The sequence below is a fragment of the Salvia splendens genome, chromosome 17 (genome assembly GCF_004379255.2).
Source record: "Salvia splendens isolate huo1 chromosome 17, SspV2, whole genome shotgun sequence".
NCBI lineage: Eukaryota > Viridiplantae > Streptophyta > Magnoliopsida > Lamiales > Lamiaceae > Salvia > Salvia splendens.
Window position 1 is genome coordinate 26,518,858 of NC_056048.1, and position 26,663 is coordinate 26,545,520.

The window sequence follows — 26,663 nt, forward strand, 5'->3', positions numbered from 1 at the left end:
GAAAATTAGGCATTATATTGGTGAGGGTTATGAGTGGGAATAACTCCGAGGGCGAAGGGTAAAATTGGAAAAGCGTGTGGAGTTGATTGAGATGCAGCGTGAATTCAACGCTGGGAATTAAACTGTTGACCTGACGGCGTTGAATGAGACGTTAGTGGGAATTAACTGTGCCATTTAAACTAGGGTAAATTGCGGAAAAATCAAATTTTGATTTGCAGCTTTAAAATTAATTGAAAACTACTATAAATTTGGATTTATGTACAATCATCTAATGTAAATGGTTTTAATTAAATTGTACCGATATGACAACCGCCAAAATAAAGTTGATGTGTTGAATGATAGTAGTAGTATTTTATTCATAGAAACAATAGTATTTCATCGGTCCAATGTTACTTTTTTTTTTTAAATTGCAATTCATTACTAATACTCCATTATAATGTAATTAAATTAATATTTAAATGTAATAAAAGATCACTTAAAAATCTATATAATTTAACTCTAGTATATTAATTAAATATTAAAATTCTTACTTAAAATATAACTAGTGTGAATAATATGAGATCGATGTTTTTTTTAAAACAGTATTTCAAACATTATACTAAGATAAACTAAAATTTGATCACATTTAACGGGCTTTTGATAATTTGTTCTTAAATTAGTACTTTGAGTTTTCCTTTTCATTTAAATTCAATTTAGCTACATTTATATATTGAAATTACATAATTTAATTTTGATGGTTCATACTTCATTGTCGGCACGGTTGCAATTATACAAATTTAAGTTTATATCTAGTGTTATTGTTCTAGAAGTAGAGTTGATACTACGTTCTTTAACATGAACGGATTAGGAAAACCGAAAATTTTCCGATTATATTTAAGTTCTTAAGCATTTTTATAATTTCTAGTCAGTTTTAAAATTTATAATTGTAAGTCACACATAGAGGTGTCAATTCAATACGAACCTCATGGAAGACCCGATTAACCTGCTAAAATTGGAGGATTAGGCCTGAAAAATTGCAACCCAATTAGAAATCAGGCTAATCGGGCCTACTTATTTTTCATAAAAAAATTTAAAACAATGGTTTGGTGTTTATTTAAAATAAAATTAACAAAATTATATACCCTTAATACCGTACAATATCTTTTTCATGAATATATATCAGATTTTCTATAAAAACATTCTCTGTGCCTCAGAAAATACAGGTTAGGTAATTATTTTTCAGAAACTCAAACTTTTTTAATTACGAAAACTTGAAATTATTAGGCCATCCACAATAGAAATAGCCCAGCCATAGCCTAGCCACTGCCACATCATCTGCACTAAAAATCCTTCTGCCACATCATCAAAACAAGCAAATAGCCCAGCAATAGCCCAGCCATAGCCTAGCCACATACTATCCACATCACTATTAACAAATATATACAAAATGCAATAATTAACAATAACGCAATATACGAAATTTAATTTACGAGACATATACGGGAAAATTCACTAATATTAATAAAATTTAAAAAGTACATAATTAAAAAAAATTACATTAATTAAATTTACAAATGAAAATTTAAAATAACATTACAACTTAAAGTTAAAAAATAAAAAAAAGACATAATTAAAATCTTAAAAAAATAAAAATGACATAATTTAAAATACAATTTTATAGAAAATCCTTGAATGAGTTTGTCCCACATCGAAAGTGGAACATAAAACATTCAAGGATATCTCTCTATAAAAGAGAAACATCCTTGAATGAGATTGTCCCACATCGAAAGTTGAACATAAAACATTCAAGGATTTCTCTCTATAAAAGAGAAACATCCTTGAATGAGTTTGTCCCACATCGAAAGTGGAACATAAAACATTCAAGGATATCTCTCTATAAAAGAGAAACATCCTTGAATGAGATTGTCCCACATCGAAAGTGGAACATAAAACATTCAAGGATTTCTCTCTATAAAAGAGAAACATCCTTGAATGAGATTGTCCCACATCGAAAGTGGAACATAAAACATTTAAGGATATCTCTCTATAAAATAGAGGCAACTAAGAATGAGTTTGTCCCACATCGAAAGTGGAACATAAAACATTCAAGGATATCTCTCTATAAAAGAGAAACATCCTTGAATGAGATTGTCCCACATTGAAAGTGGAACATAAAACATTCAAGGATATCTCTCTATAAAAGAGAAACATCCTTGAATGAGATTGTCCCACATCGAAAGTGGAACATAAAACATTCAAGGATTTCTCTCTATAAAAGAGAAACATCCTTGAATGAGATTGTCCCACATCGAAAGTGGAACATGAAACATTCAAGGATATCTCTCTATAAAAGAGAAACATCCTTGAATGAGATTGTCCCACATCGAAAGTGGAACATAAAACATTCAAGGATATCTCTCTATAAAAGAGAAACATCCTTGAATGAGTTTGTCCCACATCGAAAGTGGAACATAAAACATTCATGGATATCTCTCTATAAAAGAGAAACATCCTTGAATGAGTTTGTCCCACATTGAAAGTGGAACATAAAACATTCAAGGATGTCTCTATAAAATAGAGGCAACCAAGAATGAGTTTGTCCCACATCGAAAGTGGAACATAAAACATTCAAGGATGTCTCTATAAAAGAGAGACAACCAAGAATGAGTTTCATAAATTCGCAAGCCCATTAAATATATATGGGCTATTACGAATTTCTAGTATAAATTTATTTATAAAAATTGATTTTTATATATAGAAAACAATTTTTATAAATAAATAATATTTTTTTATATTTGATTTTTTTTTAAAAAATTCGAATTTCAAAAATTCGAATTAAAAAAAAAATCGCGCTGGGCGATCCGGGCGCTGCAATAGCGCTGAGCGGATCGCCCAGCGCACCGCCCAGCGCCACGAAACCGCCCAGCGCTGCGCGGTTTCTCTCTCCAATCGTCCGCTGGGCGGCTGCAATAGACCGCCCAGCGCCGGCGGTCGCTGGGCGGTCGCTGGGCGCCTATTGTGGATGGTCTTAGTTAATAGCATTTCAACCACAAAAAAATAATGTTGAAAACTCAAAAAATAGTTTCAATACACTGTCTTTCTTCCTAGGAATATAGAGTCAAATGGACGCGCTGATTAAAATCTAATCATCAGTCTTTCCTTTTTATTGGTATGGCATGTACATTAATTTTTCATCAATATAGAAAATTATCGATTTATTTTCATCATTTTGAAAATGAAAGGTTTTGGAGATGACCCTAATTCTCTTCTTTACTGTAAATATATATTCATTATTCTTCAATGAATTTTCTGTTACTCTATCTCGATGTTAGGTCTTCTAAAGTCACTTTTTGAATGATATATATATATTTTTTTCATTTTTGTCTATTAATAACGTTAGTTTTGCGCTATTCAACTGTTTAAGAATATAATAATACAACACCAATATTAAGAAACGTTTAATTTTACCATAAGACGGGTGGTAATTAGAAAATTCGTGAATCAGTTTTAACTTTAACTAATTTTGATTAAATTTTTTTTTTGGTGAATATAAAATTGATATTATACCAAATTTAAAAGTTGATATTGGAAATGGAAACAAAAAATTGAAAGTGAGCAAGCACACACAAACCCACGTTAATTATTGTATTTCCATCGCATTTCATTCTTATTGTCCGGAAAGGATCTCCTACTCCAACACTCCTACTCCATTCCTAATCCAACACTTACAACATAATAAAATAATATTATAAATGTATAACATTATTTTATTGTTTTGTAGTAGGAATGAAGTAGGAGTATTGGAGTATGAAATCCGCTTCATTGTCAGTTTTCTTAAATTTTTAAGGATTTATACTATACTAAGTATATTTTAAAGTTATTTTAATTAAATAGTTTCAGCCACAGTAAGTTTATCAAAAAAATTCTCATGGTTTATATTACAACTATAATGAATATTCTTACCCAATCAAATTTTGATGATTGTTTTTTTTTTCAATTTTATGTTTTTATTGAATAATAATTTGATACTAGTAATATTTTTCAGTGAAATATCGTGCATGGCTACTAGTAGCTGATATAATATTTAAGTTTGTTAATAATGCTTAATTTATCAATTAAGTCAGCTTTGATTTTAAAATAGAACTATTTTATTCCTATTTATAATATTTAAAAGTAAAAAATTACTAAAACCAAACGAATTTACTCTCTACTAAAATTCAAGGAAGAAATTTATCTCGACAAATGTATTTAATCTAAAAATTATTAAAACAAAAAAAAAGCAGCTTACAAAATCTGCAGGCTTTCATCTCAGTTGAGGGGAAGCTGAAAATGGCGGCCTCCAATTTTTCTCTCTTATCTTCTTCTTGCTCGATATGCAATAAACTCAACCCACTCCTCTTCTCCACGCAACCACGCCGCCGTATCTCTCTTTCTCGTTCCTACTACATTCGTTTCAGAAACACGCGCTTCACCACTGGTACTATGCATTTGGAAATTTGTCGCCTTGGTTATGAATTATTGGAATTTTGGAATGTAATTGTTTTTATTTTTACACCAGAGATGAAACAAGTAGTGGTTAGCAATAAAAAACTTCTATTACAGATAGGATTCGATGCTTGTTTGAAGCTGGATTTAATGTGTGGCACTATTCGTTTTGAATTGATGTTAGGTTTAGTGTAGTTTCATTCTCTAATTTTTTAAATATGAATATTTTCAGTTGCTGGAATAGCGGATAATGGTGTATTTACATCGCCGGAAGTGGCAAAAGCTTTTGATTTTACCGCTGAGGAGAGGATATATAAATGGTAATTCATGTGTTCGTTTATGCTTCTGGTAGTTTTGAGGTTAATTCCAAGTTATACTGAGGATGAAACGAAGATATAATAATTTGTTTTTCCATTCTGATGTGTAAGAACAATACTGGAAAGTAGAGGAAGGTTTTCTTGTTATTAGATGCTGCAGAGATAACATATAGTGTTTGAAGAACGAAATACCACGTGCTTGCTGCTTTGTTCTAGTAGTTGTGACATTGATTTGAAATAAAAAGGGATTGTGCATGATAACTTTGATTGGTTGAAAATGGATCTCCACATTTACTTTAACCAGATCAGTTACAAGTTTAGTTGTCAAGGGCTTCTCAAGTTATTTTCTTATGAAATGATGTAGTTTCATCTCAGTTTGGCTTTAGTATCACGCAGAGCGGTTATCTTGTAAATCAACCACAGTTTTCGCGATGTTAATGTTAAGCTTTGACATCCCCATTATGGATATAGGTGGGAGTCTCAAGGATATTTCAAGCCAAATCTTGAGAGGGGAGGAGATCCTTTTGTAGTTTCAATGCCACCTCCTAATGTAACTGGCTCGTTGCACATGGGACATGCTATGTTTGTCACTCTTGAGGTTGAAAAATAAAGATGCTTTTGACATATGCGTGTTAGCACTGAAAAAGTGCACATCAACATTTTCCGGATTAACTCTGTTGCAAATGTAGGATATAATGGTAAGATACAACAGAATGAAAGGGAGACCTACACTTTGGCTTCCTGGAACTGATCATGCCGGGATTGCAACCCAGGTTAATACTATATCTAAAACTTCGGTTTTTATGCGTATATCAGTCCAGTGCCGCTAATAGAACTTCTTCTTTAGCAAGAGGTATTATTTTTTTTCAAAAAAGAAAATTGATCCCAGCTTGCTATTTACGTAATTCTGTTCAATGAATAATGAAATGATTGCTGCATTTCTAGTGTGTATCATTATAGGGTGCTTAGGATCACACTGTTTAGTTATTTAAGACAATAATGGGACAGGTGTCAGTCCCCAACACTGACATTAGGTTGCACCTGTGGCTATACTTTGTGCAATATTTCCAGTTTCATCTGATGTGAGAAAAGTTGCTCCTGTATTCTCGTCTGTTAAACTATTCTTTGTGAGCTTTGAGTTTCTATTTCTTGTTGATCTGTATGTTTTGAAGAAAGTTTTTTTTTGTAAACTCTTCTATGGACTAACTTATCTTTATTTTCAGTTGGTTGTGGAAAGAATGCTGGCTGAGGAAGGAATTAAGAGAGCTGACATGGGTAGAGAAGAATTCACAAAAAGAGTTTGGACATGGAAAGAAAAGTAATCTTTTTATCTTGCTTCCTGGAGTACTAGTTTTACCTTACTATTTTGCCTGTTGTGCCCTTAATTTTAAATTCGTGCAATTTTTCAAAACCGTTGCACATTTTTGAGTTAAATAATTATCCAAATGCTTTAGAATCTTAGATCTTGTGAGAATCATATGGATGTGCTTTAGGTGAGTGAGTTGATTCCTTGAATCTTGTTGAGAGACTCTACTTAATATTCTTAATAGTGATGATGCCTGAGTTATTTTTTAAGTTCACCCAGATCTTATGTCTAGCTTAGTGAGATATAGCAGTAGTCTGTCACTTCATATTTTTCAGTAATGGCCGATCATGCCCTTTTGTCAATAATGGCCGACCATCCGTGCTGCAGTTTCTGATTTTATATTGCTAATTTTGATAATTCATTATTTTACTTATAGATATGGCGGGACAATAACAAATCAGATAAAGAGACTCGGTGCTTCTTGTGATTGGACCAGGGAACGCTTCACCCTTGATGCTCAGCTGAGTCGTAAGGCTGTTTTCATCCAGTAAATCCTCCATCAACCATGCATTATTGTTAGCAAATCTAGATTCAGACTCATACAACATAGTCAATGGTTTGGTTCAAAGCTATTCCATATTATTTATTTGAATTGGTTATCTTTACTATCTTCTTGCAAAGTTCAGTACTGTCTCCTATCACCTGCATTTAATATTTCTTAGAGATGCATTTTTGTACTGAATTTCACTCTTTCAACCGTTTCAGGAGCCGTTGTCGAGGCCTTTGTTAGGCTCCACGAGAAAGGTCTAATCTATCAAGGTAGGGACATATTTTGGACCCCTGTCATAGGGTTTGAATTAAAGCTTGTTTCTTAAATGTCCTTATAACTTTTTTCAGTATACAACAGACTTAAAATAAAATATCATGGCCATTAATTTTCTTCTGGAATCATTAGTGATATTCTTTAGTAGTGGTTACTAGGAGAATAAAAACTATGACATACTGTTTAAACTGCATAAAAGGGGACAATCACTCCTGAGAAAATTAGTGTAACTGCAAAGCCCAAATTTTTTTTGATTATACTCTAGTCTAGCATACATTGTACTCTAGCAAATAAGTTTCTGGATTGATGTTTTACCTTTTCGCTTTTGTATTCGTTTCATGCTAATTGGCCCCCTAAATTACAGGATCTTACATGGTCAACTGGTCCCCTAAATTACAGACTGCAGTTTCTGACTTGGTATGCAGATCATGACACTTTTCCAGTTTACCTTCTATTGGCATCTTATTTTGATGTGATGAATATTTCTCTTAGGAAGTAGAGTACTCAGAAGAACCAGGCGCTCTGTACCACATTAAGTACCGCGTTGCTGGTGGTACAAGGTATCTTAATGATCATAAATTATTGCAGATCAGTGAAATTTATTCTTGCTTGCAGCCTTAGGACCTCATTTTTAACATATGTGTATTTGACTATATGTTTGTGTGTAGTTGCCTTGGCTTCTCAAACTTCTGGCATTATTTATAATGATACTTTACTTGCAGTAATTTGTGGGCTTGGATTGTGTTTTTGACTTTTGACCAACATCATTGATGATTGTATTCGCAATATTGACCTTGTATTTGACTTGGCATGTAACGCTATAACTTTGTGTTGAAGCTCAACTAATTAGGTTCTTTTATTAATCTTAAGTGTCATTATTGAAAAACCATGTAAAAAGTATCGTAAATGCTTAGTGGATGACAACTAGAACGGTTTACTTTTTGTTGCATGAATACATGCAGGGTGCATATTCAGACTACAATGCCACAAATAATGTTGTAACTTCTCTACTGACAATCTTTTACTTATGTCAAATCTGCATCAATTATGTGTCTAGTATCATTCCATCCTCTTATTGTTGGTCAAAAAGATTTTAATAGTATACTCAATGTTGGAATTAATTCATTGAGGGGTTTGTAGAAAGAACTGAGCAAATGAAAATTCTCAGTAAGAAGCCTGAAAATAGATTTGGAAAAGTAGAATTCGGACATGAATCAAGTGTTTATGAAGCTTACTATATTCCCAGGACACTAGCAGGAAGCAGCAACCTATATATTCGTACTCTTAAAGCCATGATTTTTTTCATTACATCACAGGGATGACTTTCTGACAATCGCAACCACAAGACCAGAGACTTTATTTGGAGATACAGCAATAGCAGTGAATCCAGAGGTAACTTTTTTATGCTTTGATGAATCACATCAAAAACTTCCATGAGATTCGTTTTTTGGGAATACATTTATGGTGATCGATTTTCGATTATGTGATTCCCACATACATTGTTCATGTAATATCTCAAGACAAAAGGCTTGTGGTTGGTGAATCTCAGTAATGGATCCTATTCCTGTAAACAAGTCAATCTACTAATAATATTCTAGTTCCTTTTTTCCTACGCTGTGCTAGTTGGTACTTGGACAGAGCCTTCCTTCCTTCCATATTATTTATCCTGAAAAAAAATTCTATCCTTCATAACGATGCCTCTCCATAAATCAAGTAATGTGTGAAAATCAAGAGTCAAGACAAGCCAGTGGTAGAATCGTGGGACTATTAATATTTTAGTGGCTTGTTGCTTAACAACTTACAAAATTAATGCTGAGACTAAGACGGACTTTCCTCGTTGCTTTTAGCTTAACTCAAATGTTTTTCATTATATTTAAAGTGGTATATAAGAGATACGTAAACGTGACATTTAAAAACCCATATAAGAAGACGTGATCTGAGTGTCTAGTGAAATTAGACAAATTTATTATGGAATTAGATCAAATTTAGCGTTTCCCTTGGGGTCTGAATCCACAAATATTTTAAAATTGTGAACCTATCAGATTTAGCTGGACATTGGACTGTTAGATTGTAGATTTGTCTTTGTAATCTGTATGGGTCATCATTATCAAAGATTCAAAATAAAATTTCTGTTTCTTATGCCCAAAAAGAAAAATGGTATCTATTTGAAGTCTAAAGGTGGTTGTTAAAAGCGTTTGGCCATTCCCTGTTGTTTACTCATGCTGGACTCAGATTTCTTTAACATTTGTGCCTCCTCGCCTGAAAAATAATGTGGTTGAAGCAGTTCTTTAATCTAAACAGAGTCTTTGTTTAGTTCATGGTCTCATCTCACAATATTTTTCGTTTATGTTTCTCAGGATGAACGATATTCCAAGTACATAGGAAAGATGGCTATTGTGCCAATGACTTATGGTCGGCATGTCCCCATAATTTCTGATAAGGTAAAAAACCTTCTGTGATGCTTGCACAAGCTGGTGATATTATGAACCTTAAGCAACCTCCTTCTGAAGATTAGGGGGAAAATGCTTTAATGGTCAAGTTTCAGGATCATGTGCAGATAGATGCTATTGTATCATGAATACTCTAATTGACTGTATTAGAATAAGTTAGAAAACACATTACCAAAAAAATGAATTAAGTAAGAAAACCTGTACCCATGCCCAACTTATAGGCGACTTATACTATCTAATGTTTTATAGTTGTCTTTCATCTATTGAATTCTTGTATATATGCTTCCTTCTTATGTAATTATAATATGTGCTGAAGATTAATTGTAACAGTATCTACCTGATTTTGAACTCCAAGCAAGAAATCCCTGTGAAAATACATACATATTTCCTTTCCTTCCTCCTGTAACCATTTATGGCGAGGCTTACAATTTCTGTTATCATGTTGTGATTGACTATAACCAGAGATAAACACCAATTGCTTGATTGGTATTATCTTCATCAAAGTGCAAATTATATACTGCTAAGTTGATTTTTGTTCTCTTCACGATACAATAATATCTTGTTTCTCCTTTTTTGGCATCAAGCAAAGAGTAGCAATAAAAGCAATGCTTTGTTTAATCTTGCTTGTTCTTTCGTTTATGAGTGGTGATGTCCCATTTCTGGATATAATTGTTTTTGGATGATGCAGTATGTTGATAAAGACTTTGGAACTGGTGTCTTGAAGATAAGCCCTGGACATGATCACAATGATTACCTGCTTGCTCGGAAGCTTGGGCTTCCCATTCTTAATGTCATGAATAAAGATGGAACACTAAATGAAGTTGCTGGTTTATACTGGTAATTGTTTAGATTATAGTGTCAAGCTGCTTGAAGTGGCTTATAAAGTCCTATTTCTCCTAGTTAATCTTACTGAAATGACAGTGGTCTTGATCGGTTTGAGGCACGGAAGAAACTCTGGTCAGAACTCGAGGAGACAGGTCTAGCAGTGAAAAAGGAGGCCTATACTATGCGAGTTCCTAGATCACAACGTGGTGGAGAGGTGTGCAAAATATTAAATATGGGTTTGCATGAAGATGCACCTTTCTATCTTCCTTCTAATGCAAAGTTGCTTTTATCAGATAATAGAGCCTCTAGTAAGCAAACAGTGGTTTGTGACAATGGATTCGTTGGCAGAAAGGGCTCTCCATGCAGTGGAAAAGGGAGAACTAACCATCGTGCCCGAAAGATTTGAGAAGGTATGTAACACCAGTTACATATTCCTGTGCTCATCATTTATTTATTTAGCCTTCACCATGTCTACTGTTAGCTTTGAAGCCATTGATTTTATTGATGCTGCCTAGTCTTGAGCTTTTGCTTTTTAGATTTCTGAGCAGATCATTGAGGCAATATAAAGCATCAATTTCTGACTACATTCCTCTCTTTAATTTCATTTAGTTGTTTTTTTTAAAAAGTAGTTATTTGTTTGAACTTTGAAGCTGGAGTAATATTCTCACTTGTGTAATGATTATAGATATATAATCACTGGCTGTCAAATATCAAGGACTGGTGTATAAGCAGGCAATTATGGTGGGGGCACCGCATACCAGTTTGGTACATTGTTGGTAAAAAATGTGAAGACGAGTACATAGTTGCTAGGAATAATGAAGAAGCTCTTGAAAAAGCACGTGAAAAATATGGAAAGGACGTCGAAATATATCAAGACCCAGATGTTCTTGACACCTGGTTTTCAAGGTCCGTTGTTAAGCAAATCAACTGAATGCAATTCTTCATTTATACCTTCCTTTCTCTGTGTAATGATGTTTCTTCTTCTCAAGTTAAAGACTGTTTTGAATAAATGAGCTTATAATCACTCGTGATCTACCCTGCGTATGCTAACAAAGAATTATGTTAGAATGATACCTACCACATTTTGGCGCCACAGCAGCTGGCTATTCTTATAAGCAACTGTATTCAAAGTTTTATCATACTATTCCAGAGATTTTGAAGAAGAAAGTGCATAAATCGGCAGAACATTAATCGTCTCTTGACAATTTCTCTTTTATCATGTACTGCTGCACGTTTTCTGGTACAATGAATGTGTTGCTTGGGTGATGTTATTTTCTTAAATGCTTTGCCCAATTATTTACATGTTCTTAACTGTAATATGACAGCTTGCCAGATGAGTCAAACTAACCACATATGTTATTTCTTAGTGCACTGTGGCCTTTCAGCACTCTTGGTTGGCCAGATGGGTCAGCGGAGGATTTTAAGAACTTTTATCCTACATCAGTTCTTGAGACCGGGTACTTACACCTCTGCTTGTGCTTTACTTTTACCTTTTGCATACTTTTAATAGTGCAATATTTACAAGGTGAAGACCACTCTATGTACTTGAAATTATACTTTTGCATTTATATTAAATGGAACATCAGTTACAGTTACCTAAAGTTAGATACAGCAGCAATGCCACTCTCATGAAGTAGAGGTTTTTTTTTCCGTTTATTAAGCTTCATAATTTTCTGTCAGATTCTTGCTCCTGCAGAGATAATGAGATACTATATGTTAACCCAATATACTGGTTTTACTCTGTCTTTAGAATCTATGTTATATCTACTCTGATTCCTTTTTCCCTCTAAAAGGGACTTCCCTTTTGAACATAAAGAAAAAGCTGTTTCATTTGAACAGGCATGACATATTGTTCTTTTGGGTAGCAAGAATGGTGATGATGGGGATTGAATTCACGGGCACTGTTCCATTTTCACATGTTTACCTTCACGGACTTATACGAGATTCTCAAGTAAGCAACAGAATGTGAGGCACAGGATAGTGCCTCATTCAAAAGTCATCTTCTGAACCATTTCTAGATCAAAGAATATAATTCACTTCTGATAGAATATCCTTACTGCTGGTATTCATATTTTGTAGGGCCGCAAAATGTCTAAATCGCTTGGAAATGTTATAGATCCACTTGATACAATCAAAGATTATGGAACTGATGCTCTAAGGTTCACTCTCTCTCTAGGAACTGCTGGCCAGGTCGGTTTCCTCTAGAATACCTGCATGTTGCTCTGGAATATGCTTGAAGTCCCAAAAACTGTCTAAATGTCATGTCCTCTTATTAATTCATATCCTTTTCATGTTGTAGGATCTCAATTTATCAACTGAAAGGTTGACTTCTACTAAAGCTTTCACCAACAAACTGTGGAATGGTGGCAAGTTTGTGTTACAGAATTTGCCGCCTCAGAGTGATTTATCAGCTTGGACAGCTATTCAGGACTATAAGGTTCTTTGACACAACCATTGCACATTGATCCTGGCACATACTTCTACTTTGTGCTATAAATATATGGACGGTTCTGAGAAGTAAGGTTGTGATTTTGCAGTTTGATGAGGAAGAGTCACTGCTCAAGCTACCTCTACCAGAATGTTGGGTGGTGAGATACAATCATATGGTGACATTGTAATGATGTATGAGCATTCTTTCACCTTTCTAATGAAATGTGATTTATGCAGGTGACAAAACTTCATATGCTGATTGATGCTGTCACCATGAGTTATGACAAGTTCTTCTTTGGAGATGTTGCCCGGGAAATCTATGATTTTTTCTGGGCTGATTTTGCTGATTGGTATGTCAAGTTGTGTTGGCTTGTCCTTGTTTTTGTTTTTAAATTCTCATTTCAAGCAAGTGGCACATCTAAAAATCATTCGAATCGACTGCATGAATCCTATTCAAACAGCACCTTATAAGGGGATTCGTTGAATCTTGAGTTAGATCCTTAACTTCATGGGATGTAATTGTTGAGCTCCTATTGTTTTTGAAGATCATAGATTAGATAAAAAAAAGTGTGATTGTTAGCCTTATTTCTCTCTTGATGTGTTCCAAAATATGTAAATCGTTACATTGACAGAGTCTACTCTGGGAGTTGAAACTCAGAAATCTTGAGATGACATGTTTGTATCGCCAAATTGAGCTTGGCATTTGTTCTACAACAGTTCTGTTATTTTGCTTGTGTAGTTATTGCTTATGTTCTTATCTCATGCTTGTACATCCCATGATAATTGCTTTCTAGGCACTCAAAATTTGAATTACTTTTCCATTGTTACATTGCATGAGTAATGATTAAAATATTTGCCATCCTGCAAAATGCATTTTCCATAGTTTCTGGTTCTTCCTTTCACCTCACTGGTGCTTACCTTTTTTCTGGTTAGGTATATTGAAGCAAGTAAAGCCCGACTCTATCAAGGAGATGGCTCAGTTGCTTCTGTGGCACAAGCAGTTCTCTTGTATGTCTTTGGATCAATACTGAAATTACTTCACCCATTTATGCCATTTGTAACTGAAGAGCTTTGGCAGGTAAAGACGTCTCAGATTCTTATAGGCATGTCTTTAATTTGCTTTCAGAATAGTCATGATATTATATGGATCTATATACAACAAGATGCACGACCTCACAATCGCAATAGCTTTTGTTCCTGGGCTAGCTCGTGATATATTTTGGCTGTCAGAATTTTACCCATGCATATGCTGTTCAGGCTGGAAATCTAGATGTTCAAGCCTATCCATGTTGTTTCTCATGGATTTCTGATTTTTTGTTTTTGTTTTTCATCTATGGAATTGTAACTCTGCTGTTTGATATAATGGCCCCGCTTTACATTTGTATTATCGTACAGTCATTACCCAACAGAAAAGAAGCTCTTATAGTATCAGCTTGGCCATCAACCTCTCTTCCAAGGCAAACCGAATCTGTGAAGAAATTTGAGAATTTACAGGCTTTGGTAAGTTCTAAACCTTTCATTATTTGCCTGGTCATGGAACAGTTGGATGATTGTTTGCATCTGCTGTATCTCAGACAAGAGCAATTCGAAATGCACGGGCAGAGTACTCTGTTGAACCAGCAAAGCGTATATCCGCATCAATTGTTGCAAATGCAGAGGTTATTCAGTATATTTCTGTAAGTAGGCCAAATCCTTCAGTCTATATAGCTTTGGATTAGTCAACTGAATATTTTTGTTTTTTGCTAAGCGATTTCACCTATATAATCTCACATTGTGATTTCACTGTATGATTCACGATGCAGAAAGAAAAGGATGTTTTGGTTCTTCTCTCTAGACTGGATTTGGAGAACGTAAGCTTTTCCCAATCTCCCCCAGGTAATGCTCTTGCCATCAATCGAGTAGCTAATGCATCTTGTCTAACCATACCTCGCTTTGTTTTTTTTTCAACAAATTTCATATACGTAATGGTAATCCTCTTACGATGACTTTGGGCAATGTTTTATCACAAAATGAATTTCAGGAGATGCTAGTCAATCAGTCCATCTTGTTGCCAGTGAAGGTTTAGAAGCATACCTTCCACTTGCTGACATGGTAGATATCTCGGCTGAGATGCAGCGCCTTTCCAAGCGCCTAGCTAAAATGCAAACTGAATATGATGGACTTATGGCTCGCTTAAGCTCTCCAAGTGTAAGTAGTTGAAGATGATTATTTTGTGTTTTTCTTTCCTATTTTCTAGACTTAAACATGATTGTACTCACGTCGACCATGCTTATGCGCTAAATTTGATCATAACAAGTGAAAAATTGAAGAAAGTCTATTAATATGCACACACTTGTAAAGTTGGTTTTCTTCAGCATTAGCAGAAAATAGATTATCGTCTCTGTAAAAACCAACATAAATGTCATAAAAATAATCAAATATCTTCGTTTCTTGTGAATTTGTGTATATTTCATTTGAATTGCTTTCATCTGGAAGGGGCAATATCTGTCTATTGAGTACTGTGAGATATTGCATTCAGTTACACTCCAGAAATCAAATCATTTCTGTTTATCTACAGTTTGTTGAGAAAGCTCCTGAGGATATTGTTCGTGGGGTTCGAGAAAAAGCAGCAGAAGCAGAAGAGAAAGTAACTTTAACAAGAAACCGGCTAGCTTTTCTCCAGTCCACAACGCTCATGCCAAATCAAGCTCAATGAAGTCCGATAATTCCAACCTGTACTCGTCTTATTCTATCACGCTTCTGGTAAAGATGACACACGATGCATCACATGGATGGAATTTTCATGTACAAGATCAACCTTATCATCGTCCTTGTGCAGTTTGCCCGGATCTATCGAATACAGCCAAAGTTAGTGATCTTCTACTATGAAATATGAATTGATGTATAGCTATTTTGGTTCCATTTCTTTAGCATATTCTGTTCTATAAGGTTTGATTCTTTCAATAAATAGAGAATTTGGAGATGCAAATTACTAATTGTTACAGAACAACTGAACATGATATGGGTTAAATGTTTTAATGATGCACCAAATGACAATTTTTGTATGATAGAATGTGCCAAATTTTTGGGTATTCAGACAAGAGTCGAGATGAATAAAATCCTTGTGCTCAAGCTTGGTTCGTTTATACCAAGCTCGATCCCAAACTTAGTTATTCGAACCAAAATAAACTTTCTAGATTTAGATATATTTCTCAATATACTAATTATATTGTTTAAAATAGATTAATATTCATTGATTACTTGCGATAAACAAAAGTAGTTAGCGATCAAATACAACTATTAATAATTATAGAAATAAATTTAATTGTATTTGGTTACTATTTTAAATTTTCGAATTGGGATGATTGTCATAATTTAGTTAAATTTTGATCATTCCCATGAAAATTGAAAACATAATAATGAAATTACGAAGTTTCAATTTTTCTTAGGTGTCTCATTCGTGTGCGAAACGACATCTTTTAGTAACTCTCAAATGATTTTATTTCATTAAAATGAGTATGATTCATATTTTTTTTACTTATTTTCTTATTTCAATTAAATAATAATGTTTTGAGCATCATCAAAGAATTGATTTATATATGGATTAAACAATTGAGAACAAAAAAAAAAACCTTATGATACTAAGGTGAATTTGACCAAATTTCGTATTTTAAGCTTTTTGTTTAGCTAACAAGCTTCACTAAACGAGTTATTTTCCGAATATCTTGGGAATAATATTGTGAAACAGACTCTAAAACACAATAAACAATCAAATGAAAATAGCATGCAAATTTCCCCTTCATTGTTTCAACTTGAGATACTCAATATAGGCTAATTTACCCTCCATTTAATTTGCAAGTGTATAACGAAGGTGTTGGTTTCTCGGATTACAAAGATAACTACCGGGCGTAATACAACCCAAAAGAAAGGAAAGGAAGAACTGAACTTAAAAATACAACGTATAATCGAAACTACTAAACCAGTGTGATTAGCCGAGTCGAGGAGGCCTCTTCCCGCAAGACGAGATACGCCCCGGTAGTGCTCTTCGGTTTGGCGTGTCGTCCCCAAAGGTAAAACGGCTACGTCTCTATTGATGCAGCACCGCAATCAACAGAGCTCCGGCGAACTGGATGGAGGAGAGGGCAGAGCTTCGACAGAAAAAACTATGCAGGGAGAGGGAGAGAGCTTATGATGCAGAATGCTTTTTGAATTGTGTAGTGATGCATGGAATGACTGGCCTATTTATAGGCTCAGTCCACTGCAGGGGGTCGACAGCCATGATGGCTGTCATCATGGCAATTCGTAACCGACGTCGGTTACAGACGTGTGGCAGGAGTGTGCCATCCGTGTGTGGAGCGTGTGGATTTCTCACGTGGCAACCGTGACTGTGCCTCGCTTGACGACGTGTCAAGCCACTTGGATTGCTGACTCGGCGGTGGTCCAAAAAGAATAGTTTGGGCCAAGCACCAAGCCCAAAGACCACCCAAAGACCAATTGCCAAGATCCAAGTCCAAGATCCAAGTCCAAGTCCAAGTCCAAGTCCAAGTCCAAGATCGAGATCGAGATCGGGATCGAGATCGGGATCGGGCTCGGGATCGGGCTCGGGCCCGGGCCCGAGGCCCGCGGCCCGCGCCCGCGACCACGAGCACGAGCACGAGCACGAGCACGTGCACGGGCACGGGCACGGGCTCGGGCTCGGGCGGGCGGGCGGCGGCGGCGCGCGCGTGTGCGCGCGTGTGGGCTCTTTCACCCATCTTGGTCCACTATAATTATTAAGTAACATAAAGTCACTTAATTTATACACATTAAAGATGTGTTAATCCTCCAATGTGGGATAATTAACACTAGTTAATTATTCCCTAAGCTCCATCTCCAAGCTTTAATTAAAAGCTAATTATGCCCAACTTTAATCCACTATTTCTCACTCACCGGAAATCGGATTTGAGAAAGTGAATATACTACATTTACCTACGTAAAATGTAGATCGACGCTATGTCATTTAATTTCACAAAATTAAATGTCTCGTCACATTTATTATTTGGTCAAAATCCATTGACCGGGCATATTTAATCCATGATTTTTTACAATCCCCCACATGAGTGGAAATAGCCGAATGCATATGCATGCAGACACAAGCTCAACCCTCGCGAGGTATATAAGCATAAGGATAGGTAGTTGTTGACTTTGAACCCTCCATAGTCGACACCATCGGATACACAGGCGGCTTAGTAGCGCGATGCTTTGAACTAATCCCCCACGGCGTGCACCGAGACAATGGTGTTAACACTTAAACACCTCAACCTCATCCGTTCTCACGTTTTGTGTCCATTGCGGTCTTGGACACCACTTTGGATTCATAAGTGCGTTTTTTATGAAGCGACCACACTTCGCACTTACGTAGGTGATTCTTAGTCAAGTACCTTGCCATACTTGGTCTCTTTGAGAATTCCATCTCTTTGAGATCCTTAAGAACCATTAAAAGTCATAGACTTAGCCTTTACCACGAGGCAAGTTCTCCAACACTCTATTGCTCTCTAGGGAATAGATATAGTTTGAGTGTTTTTCCATGAACTCTCATAGCTTAGTTGTCCCTTTGAACCAAGTTCTTGGGATCTCCAGTCATCATGGTTGGGTTACCACTATGACAATTCTTTAGTTTGTGGATTTCAAACCCATTCCCTCTAGCAACTTATTCATTTGATCACGGTTTAACCCTTTGGTTAGCGGATCCGCTAGATTATCTATTGACTTCACATAGTCAATTGTAATCACCCCTGTTGTGATCAAATGTCTCACGGTGTTATGTCGTCGACGTATATGTCGAGACTTACCGTTATAGAAACCATTGTTTGCCCTTCCAATAGCCGCTTGGCTATCGCAGTGAATCAGCACTGGTGGCACTGGCTTAGACCAACATGGAATGTCTTCAAGGAAGTTCTTAAGCCACTCGGCTTCCTCACCAGCCTTATCCAAGGCAATGAACTCCGATTCCATTGTTGATCGGGCTATACAGGTCTGTTTTGTGGATTTCCACGATACAGCACCACCCCCAATAGTAAAGACATATCCACTTGTTGAAAGTGAGTCTCTATTATCGGATATCCAATTGGCATCACAGTACCCTTCAAGCACCGGGGGGTATCTCGAGAAGTGTAGCCCAAGATTTTGAGTGTGTTTTAAATATCTCAAAACCCTCACAAGAGCTCTCCAATGCTCTTTGCTTGGATTGCTCGTGTAACGACTTAACTTGTTCACGGCACAAGCAATGTCAGGTCGAGTGCAATTAGTCAAGTACATAATGCACCCGATGACCCGTGCATACTCTTCTTGTGCAACGGGCTCGCCTTTGTTTTTGCTCAAGTGAACGTCGAGTTCAATTGGAGTCTTAACCGGCGCGCCATCATAGGCTTTGAATTTATTCAATATCTTCTCAACATAATGTGATTGTGTTAAGATGATTCCATCATTCGTTCTTAAAATCTTCATTCCAAGAATTACATCGGCTAGACCCATGTCTTTCATGTCAAAGTTTCTCTTTAACATGGCCTTTGTATCGTTAATTACTTGAGTGTTGCTACCCAAGATTAACATATCATCAACGTAGAGACACACTATAACATGACCGTTATTAGTGCTCTTGATGTAGACACATTTGTCGCACTCGTTGATTTTAAACCCATTTGATAACATCACATTATCAAACTTCAAGTGCCATTGCAATGGCGCTTGTTTCAATCCATATAGGGATTTCACGAGCTTGCATACCTTTTTCTCTTGTCCAGGTACTACAAACCCTTCGGGTTGTTCCATGTAGATTTCGTCTTCTAGTTCACCATTCAGAAACGCGGTCTTTACATCCATTTGATGAATCTCGAGATTGTGCAATGCAGCAATAGCGAGAAGCACCCGGATAGATGTAATCCTTGTTACAGGTGAATAGGTATCGAAGAAGTCATGTCCTTCTTTTTGTTTAAAACCCTTTACTACTAATCGGGCTTTATACTTATCAACTGTTCCATCGGCCTTAAACTTTCTTTTAAGAACCCATTTGCATCCTAAAGGTTTAGCACCTTCGGGCAAATCAACCAACACCCATGTGTGGTTTAGCAAAATTGAATCAATTTCGCTTTGAACAGCTTCTCTCCAATGCAGCCCGTCTGGGCCAGCAAAGGCTACTTTTATCGATGTTGGTTCTTCATCCAACATGAAAGCAATGTAGTCAGGACCAAAGTTTTTGGTGTTCTGACTCTATTACCACGTCTTAGTACTGTATCTTTTGGATCGGGCCTTGCACGCTTGCGCGATTCAGGTTCCGCATCTGTTGATTTAGAACTAGTGGCTTCTTCTTCCACTTGTTTAGAACTAGTGGCTTCTTCAATTCTTGTCTCAGAATTGGTTGATACTTTTTCCTTATCTTTGCAAGGAAAGGTATTTTCGAGAAATACAGCATTCCTCGACTCAATTGTTGTTCCTACTGTGATAGTCGATATTTCAGACTTGTGAACAACAAATCGATATGCACTACTGTTAAGTGCATATCCAATGAAGATGCAATCAACCGTCTTAGGTCCGATTGTAACTTCTTTGGGCGGAGGAACCATCACCTTTGCCAAACACCCCCACACTTTGAGGTATTTGTAGGATGGCTTCCTTCCCTTCCACAACTCATAAGGAGTAACATCTTTTCCTTTGAGAGGGATTTTATTCAAGATATAGTTTGCTGTCAAAACAGCTTCCCCCCACATGTTATGTGGTAATCCTGAACTGAGTAGCAGTGCATTCATCATCTCTTTTAGAGTTCGATTCTTGCGTTCTGCAACACCATTGGATTGTGGTGAATATGGAGCAGTTGTTTGATGAATTATACCACTTGCGTTGCATAACTCCTCAAACGGGGCTACATATTCGCCTCCTCTATCGCTTCGAATCATTTTGATTTTACAACCAAGTTGATTCTCAACTTCGTTCTTATAATTTTTGAACGCCTCTATTGCTTCATCTTTGCTTCTTAAAAGATAAATGTAGCAATATCTTGTGCAATCATCTATGAAAGTGATAAAGTACTTTTTACCACCTCTAGTTTGCAACATCTTTAAATCACATACATCCGTGTGAATTAATTCAAGGGGTTTTGTGCTTCGTTCAACCGAGTGAAACGGCAACTTAGTCATTTTTGCTTCAAGACAAATTTCACATTTATCTTGGATATCCAATTCATTAGCCTTTAGTAAATCTAAATTTACTAATCTTTTAATGGCTTTTGAATTTACATGTCCCAATCTACAATGCCACAAATTTGAAGACTCAATCAAATAAGAGGAAGTAGATGCTTTATTCTTATTGGCCAATGGCTTCGCAACACTTCGAGTTGCTACACTAAGCTTGAAAAGCCCATCGGTTACATAACCTTTTCCGATGGATTTTCCAAACTTATACAAGACAAACCTATCGGACTCAAATACAAGTTTAAACCCTTTATTAACTAGTATTGATCCTGACACTAGGTTCTTGCGGATGTCCGGGACATGCAGCACATCCTTCAAAGTGATAGTTAGGCCAGACGTCATCATGAGAATCACGTTGCCAACGCCGAGGACTTCTGACGATGCTTGATTCCCCATGTTGATCTTCCTCCCTTCAACAGCAGTGTAGGAGGCAAACTTGCTCCTGTCGGAGCAAACATGAGCAGTAGCGCCGGTGTCGATGTACCAGCCTCCCTTGTTATCAACAAGGTTAACCTCTTCAGTGACCACTGCAATGAGGTCGTTCTCATCCCAGTCCTTGAACTCCTTCTCAACGACGTGGGCTGCCGGCTTCTTCTTCTTGCTGCGGCAGTCTTTGGCAAAGTGGCCCGGTTTGCCACATTTGTAGCAGTCGCCTTCAAACTTCTTTGAAGGCTGCTTTCCCTTCCCTTTGTCGTTTGGACGGTTTGGGCGAGGGCGTTTGTTGGAGGGACCGCCCCGCTCCAACAGGTTGGCTTTGGCTTCATTTGGGGTGAAGCCCTTAGCCTTTTGATCACTTTTGCGCACGTCGGCCTCAATGCGCAACTTCACGATCAAGTCTTCAAGGGTCATCTGCTTTCGCTTGTGCTTGAGATAACTCTTGAAGTCCTTCCAACTTGGAGGGAGCTTGTCAATGATCGTGCACCTTAGGAACTTATCGGGCAAGGTCATCCCTTCAGCCACTAAGGAGTGGATGATCATTTGGAGCTCTTGGACTTGCTCCATGATGGGTCGAGAGTCGACCATCTTGTAGTCCATAAACTTGGATGCTACAACCTGTTCAGTCCCTGCAGCATTGTCTATGCTATATTTCTTCTCTAGGCTTTCCCACATTTGTTTAGATGTGGTTACATTGGAGTATACATTATAGAGGCTATCATCTAATGCACTTAAAATAAAGTTTTTACATAGATAATCCCCTTTTCTCCAAGCTTCATAGTCCGCCATGACTTCGAGCCTAGTCTCTTGGTCGCTTGGCGCGGGCGGCTCGTTCTCCGTGAGGAAGTTGGCGACGCCCAATGTTGTCAAGTAGAACAACATCTTCTGGTACCACCGCTTGAAGTCAGATCCTCCAAACTTTGGTGGCTTCTCGGCAGGTGGCATCATTCTTGGTGCCAAAGGTGCCGCAGTTGGTCCTTGGAAGGAACCAATTCCGTTGCCCCCGAAGGAGCCAACAACTTGGTTGGGCATAGAGCCCCCACCATTCATGTTGGGCATAGAGCCCGCCATGGTCGTACCAGCCCCGAAGGGACTAGCACCCGCATGAGACCCGAAGGCCCCAGCATTCGTGTTGATCCCGAAAGATCCAACACTAGTATTGAGCCCGAAGGCACCAACACTCGATCCATTAAAGGATCCGAAGGAACCACTAAAAGTGGAACCAACCGAACCACCAAAGGTGGAACCAGTGGACGCCCCGAAGGGGTTGTCCCAAACCCAAGGGACGGTGGATGAAGCGGCTGGGAAGCCAGAAGTTGGCATCATCGAGGGAATCGATGAAGTGTTGACCGGTCCAGTGGTCGCCATGGTGGAGGGAATGGCGGCGGCGGTGGTGGCAGCGGCGGTGTTGGAGTCGGTAGACATCTCCAGCAAAGGTGTTTAATATTTCGAAAGTTTTAGTTCAGTTTAGAAGTCCAAATTCCTTCAAAGGCAAGTTATCTCGTCTTGCGATTGTTGGTTTCTCGGATTACAAAGATAACTACCGGGCGTAATACAACCCAAAAGAAAGGAAAGGAAGAACTGAACTTAAAAATACAACGTATAATCGAAACTACTAAACCAGTGTGATTAGCCGAGTCGAGGAGGCCTCTTCCCGCAAGACGAGATACGCCCCGGTAGTGCTCTTCGGTTTGGCGTGTCGTCCCCAAAGGTAAAACGGCTACGTCTCTATTGATGCAGCACCGCAATCAACAGAGCTCCGGCGAACTGGATGGAGGAGAGGGCAGAGCTTCGACAGAAAAAACTATGCAGGGAGAGGGAGAGAGCTTATGATGCAGAATGCTTTTTGAATTGTGTAGTGATGCATGGAATGGCTGGCCTATTTATAGGCTCAGTCCACTGCAGGGGGTCAACAGCCATGATGGCTGTCATCATGGCAATTCGTAACCGACGTCGGTTACAGACGTGTGGCAGGAGTGTGCCATCCGTGTGTGGAGCGTGTGGATTTCTCACGTGGCAACCGTGACTGTGCCTCGCTTGACGACGTGTCAAGCCACTTGGATTGCTGACTCGGCGGTGGTCCAAAAAGAATAGTTTGGGCCAAGCACCAAGCCCAAAGACCACCCAAAGACCAATTGCCAAGATCCAAGTCCAAGTCCAAGTCCAAGTCCAAGTCCGAGATCGAGATCGAGATCGAGATCGGGATCGGGCCCGAGGCCCGAGGCCCGAGGCCCGCGGCCGCGAGCACGAGCACGGGCACGGGCTCGGGCTCGGGCGGGCGGGCGGCGGCGGCGCGCGCGTGTGCGCGCGTGTGGGCTCTTTCACCCATCTTGGTCCACTATAATTATTAAGTAACATAAAGTCACTTAATTTATACACATTAAAGATGTGTTAATCCTCCAATGTGGGATAATTAACACTAGTTAATTATTCCCTAAGCTCCATCTCCAAGCTTTAATTAAAAGCTAATTATGCCCAACTTTAATCCACTATTTCTCACTCACCGGAAATCGGATTTGAGAAAGTGAATATACTACATTTACCTACGTAAAATGTAGATCGACGCTATGTCATTTAATTTCACAAAATTAAATGTCTCGTCACATTTATTATTTGGTCAAAATCCATTGACCGGGCATATTTAATCCATGATTTTTTACAGAAGGTACTCAATATAAATCAACACCATCTTTGAACACTCTTGGCTGAAGCTTCTCATCCACCATAGTCTCCAATGGATTCAACTTCACATCATTACCTGGAATCACAAATGCTGCAGCAGAAATTCTTGGTTTCTCCACATTTGTAACTGCCCTATGCTCAGTGCTCTTGTATCTCCCGTTGCTCCATGCCTGCACCAGAACCAACGTCTTAAAAACCGAACCAACAATCGAGCCGGCGAAGCCATTGTTTAATTCATGATTCAATCGGTCAGATCGGTTTTACCACTAATCGAACGAAATACTCCATACAAAAACAATAAAATGTAATGATAATAGTATACAATTAAATATGTATATTATAAAAAAACAGTAAACTTTATTAAATAATTACTTTATACATCATTTAAATACCTTCTTAATTTTTACTTTTACTAGTGCATTATTTTATTAACATTGAGTGTGTTTTGATTACATTTTGATATAATTATCTAAAATTAAAAGTCATCATAATTCATCGTGCCAATTTGCGCCAAACCGGTTGAAACCGGCCGATCCGATTTGATTTTTAAAACACTGACTTGATCATGGACTTACCTCCATAACATCACCAATGTTGATTACCAACGCATTTGGGATCGGCTCGACGGGCATCCAAGCGCCGTCGTGCTTGATCTGGAGGGCGGTGATCGCCTCGTCTTGAACCAACAGAGTGATGGAGCTGGAGTCGGAGTGCGGGCTGACCCCAAGGACTAGATCCGGCCTAGCACACTTGGGATAATAGTTCATTCTTATCCCTTGCTTCACATCTCCATGTAGCTTCTTCACAAAACCTCTTTTAACTCCCATCAATAGTGACAAATTGCCAAAGATCTCATCACTCACTCTCTCCAACACACCTGCATACTCTTCAACTGCCTCCCTGCAGTTCAATAGAGACGTAAGTGATTCGTATTTCTTATTGGGACGTCCTTAATTAAGTAACATATTTCCATTTCTAGCTAAAAAAATAACCTTTATTCTCTCTCGTACTTTATTAACTTACTGAACACTTGTTTCTTAATTCTCGCCCAAATATGAAATGCATCACTTAAGTCGGGACAAAGGGAGTATAATTGATGATATAGTAAAGGTCAACTTTGGTCCTAAACATATAACCAAAATACGAATATGGCTTAAAACATTCTTTTTTTGAAAAACAGGTCCATAACAAATGAAAATGTCACTGAAGTGGTCCTTTTTTTGACGGTTCAATCAAAAAACTAACGGTCAACGCTAATTGCACAGTGGCATGACCGTTAGTTTTTTGATGGACCGTTAAAAAAAGACCGCTCCCAATAAGATTTCATTTGTTATGGACCTATTTTTCAAAAAGTAAATATTTTAGACAAAATTCATATTTTCGTCGTACGTTTAGGAGCAAAATTGACATTTACTCTTATGGGATATGACCACATACTTGAAGCCGGGGACCGTGAGAGGCCAATACTTGACGTTCCTCGCCTTATCAGGCAACGTGATCAAGAAGAGGAGGTCGTTCCAGTCGAGCTTCTGATCCTCGGTGACTACATAGCCCTGTCCGTACCCCTCAGCATCGTTCGCTGCCATAGCATATCTCTTCTTCTCAGCCAATGGTAGATCGAAAAAACCGGCCAGCAGCCTTCATCTTGGCTAACACACTATCCGCCCCGTGGTTAATTATCTGCATTAAGAATATGTCTTATGTTACAAACCTATATGAGACACTAGTGTCTGTAACTACAACACAACAACAACAGCAAAAATGTACCTGGAAGAAGCCCCATTCCTGGCAAGCGACGTCTAGCTTGGTTCGTTCATCTTCGTTGCCAGCAGCAAGCAACGAGAGATCTATGACAGGAATGTCATAAGAAACAGAGGCTAAGTCAGAGGCTTTAGGCCTGTCCTCGAGGTGCTTTATGTATCTTTCGGGTATGTTTTGAGGGTCGTTTCGCTCTATCTCCTGCCCGCTCAGAACTGGCAAAGAACTTCCATAGCCTAATCCTTCACCCTCTTGCAATGCTCCCATTTTCACAAACTGAACTTCTACTTTACCAGATTGAGGTATTTGTACAATGCATTAAGAATCTTAGTACTAAGAGATGCCCCTAGCTAGAGGTTTGTTTCATCTTCTTTCCTATGATTGGAATTTGTCATGTTAGTAGATAGTTTTGATTGATAGATTGGGATAGATTCCAATTTAGATTCTTGAATTTGGCAATTTTGTAAATGGGAGATTACTGCCAGCACAAATATTTTAAGTTGGTTTTTCCAATCATCATTGTTCTAGGCTTCCTTTCGTCGTATTAGTTGTCTCTAGTTCGGTAGTAACAAAGTAATGCAATATTGTTTATTTTGGAATCACTATTACTTGTGACTATTATAGTTGAAATGTTCTCTTGTCAATTATGTGCGAAAGCTCCGGTCATCACTATGAAACATAGAAAAAGGAAATTACAACTGATGTATACTCCCTTCGGTCCCCATTAAATGTCACATATTTCCTATTTGGATGGATCCCGATAAATTCATTTCACTTTTACCATTTTTAGTAAGTGTACTCTAAATTCCACTAAAATTAGGGTACACACTCTACCGACTTTTATCAATTATTTTTATTCACAAAGTCAAACAATTTTTTAAAATCTGCACTGGTCAAATATACGATATTTAATAGGGACCGGAGGGAATACAATATTACAGTTCCACAAACTCACTTACAAAGTCACTA

The 26,663-nt window shown here is 37.7% G+C and overlaps 1 protein-coding gene and 1 pseudogene across 2 annotated transcripts; one reads left to right on the plus strand and one right to left on the minus strand.

Annotated features, from left to right (window-relative positions):
- Positions 1 to 4,271: 4,271 nt before the first annotated feature.
- Positions 4,272 to 15,659, plus strand: LOC121775157 (valine--tRNA ligase, chloroplastic/mitochondrial 2-like). Of its 2 annotated transcripts, XM_042172159.1 has the most exons (27): positions 4,272 to 4,456; positions 4,697 to 4,784; positions 5,253 to 5,379; positions 5,471 to 5,554; positions 6,005 to 6,099; positions 6,524 to 6,615; positions 6,853 to 6,906; positions 7,275 to 7,327; positions 7,403 to 7,470; positions 8,227 to 8,302; positions 9,268 to 9,351; positions 10,049 to 10,197; positions 10,282 to 10,399; positions 10,479 to 10,595; positions 10,871 to 11,091; positions 11,553 to 11,642; positions 12,025 to 12,136; positions 12,265 to 12,375; positions 12,485 to 12,622; positions 12,723 to 12,773; positions 12,853 to 12,965; positions 13,549 to 13,693; positions 14,011 to 14,115; positions 14,190 to 14,291; positions 14,418 to 14,490; positions 14,636 to 14,802; positions 15,173 to 15,659. In XM_042172159.1, the coding sequence occupies exons 1-27, from the start codon at positions 4,309 to 4,311 to the stop codon at positions 15,308 to 15,310; spliced, it is 2,919 nt and encodes a 972-aa protein (XP_042028093.1). In that variant the 5' UTR covers positions 4,272 to 4,308; the 3' UTR covers positions 15,311 to 15,659. The 2 variants fall into 2 exon arrangements, with proteins under 2 accessions (XP_042028093.1, XP_042028094.1); XM_042172160.1 differs by lacking the exons at positions 4,272 to 4,456; positions 4,697 to 4,784; positions 5,253 to 5,379; ... (1 more) ...; positions 6,005 to 6,099; positions 6,524 to 6,615 and adding an exon at positions 6,636 to 6,703.
- An 8,251-nt stretch (positions 15,660 to 23,910) lies between these two features.
- LOC121774547 lies at positions 23,911 to 25,961 on the minus strand (annotated as a pseudogene).
- Positions 25,962 to 26,663: the final 702 nt, after the last annotated feature.

Bases quoted from the DNA above. Each gene is read 5' to 3' on its own strand.
- LOC121775157 (XM_042172159.1), top strand. From the start codon at position 4,309: ATGGCGGCCTCCAATTTTTCTCTCTTATCTTCTTCTTGCTCGATATGC. The intron at 4,785-5,252 runs GTAATTCATGTG...TTATGGATATAG, and splicing joins GAGGAGAGGATATATAAATG to GTGGGAGTCTCAAGGATATT. The intron at 14,116-14,189 runs GTAAGTTCTAAA...GCTGTATCTCAG, and splicing joins TTGAGAATTTACAGGCTTTG to ACAAGAGCAATTCGAAATGC.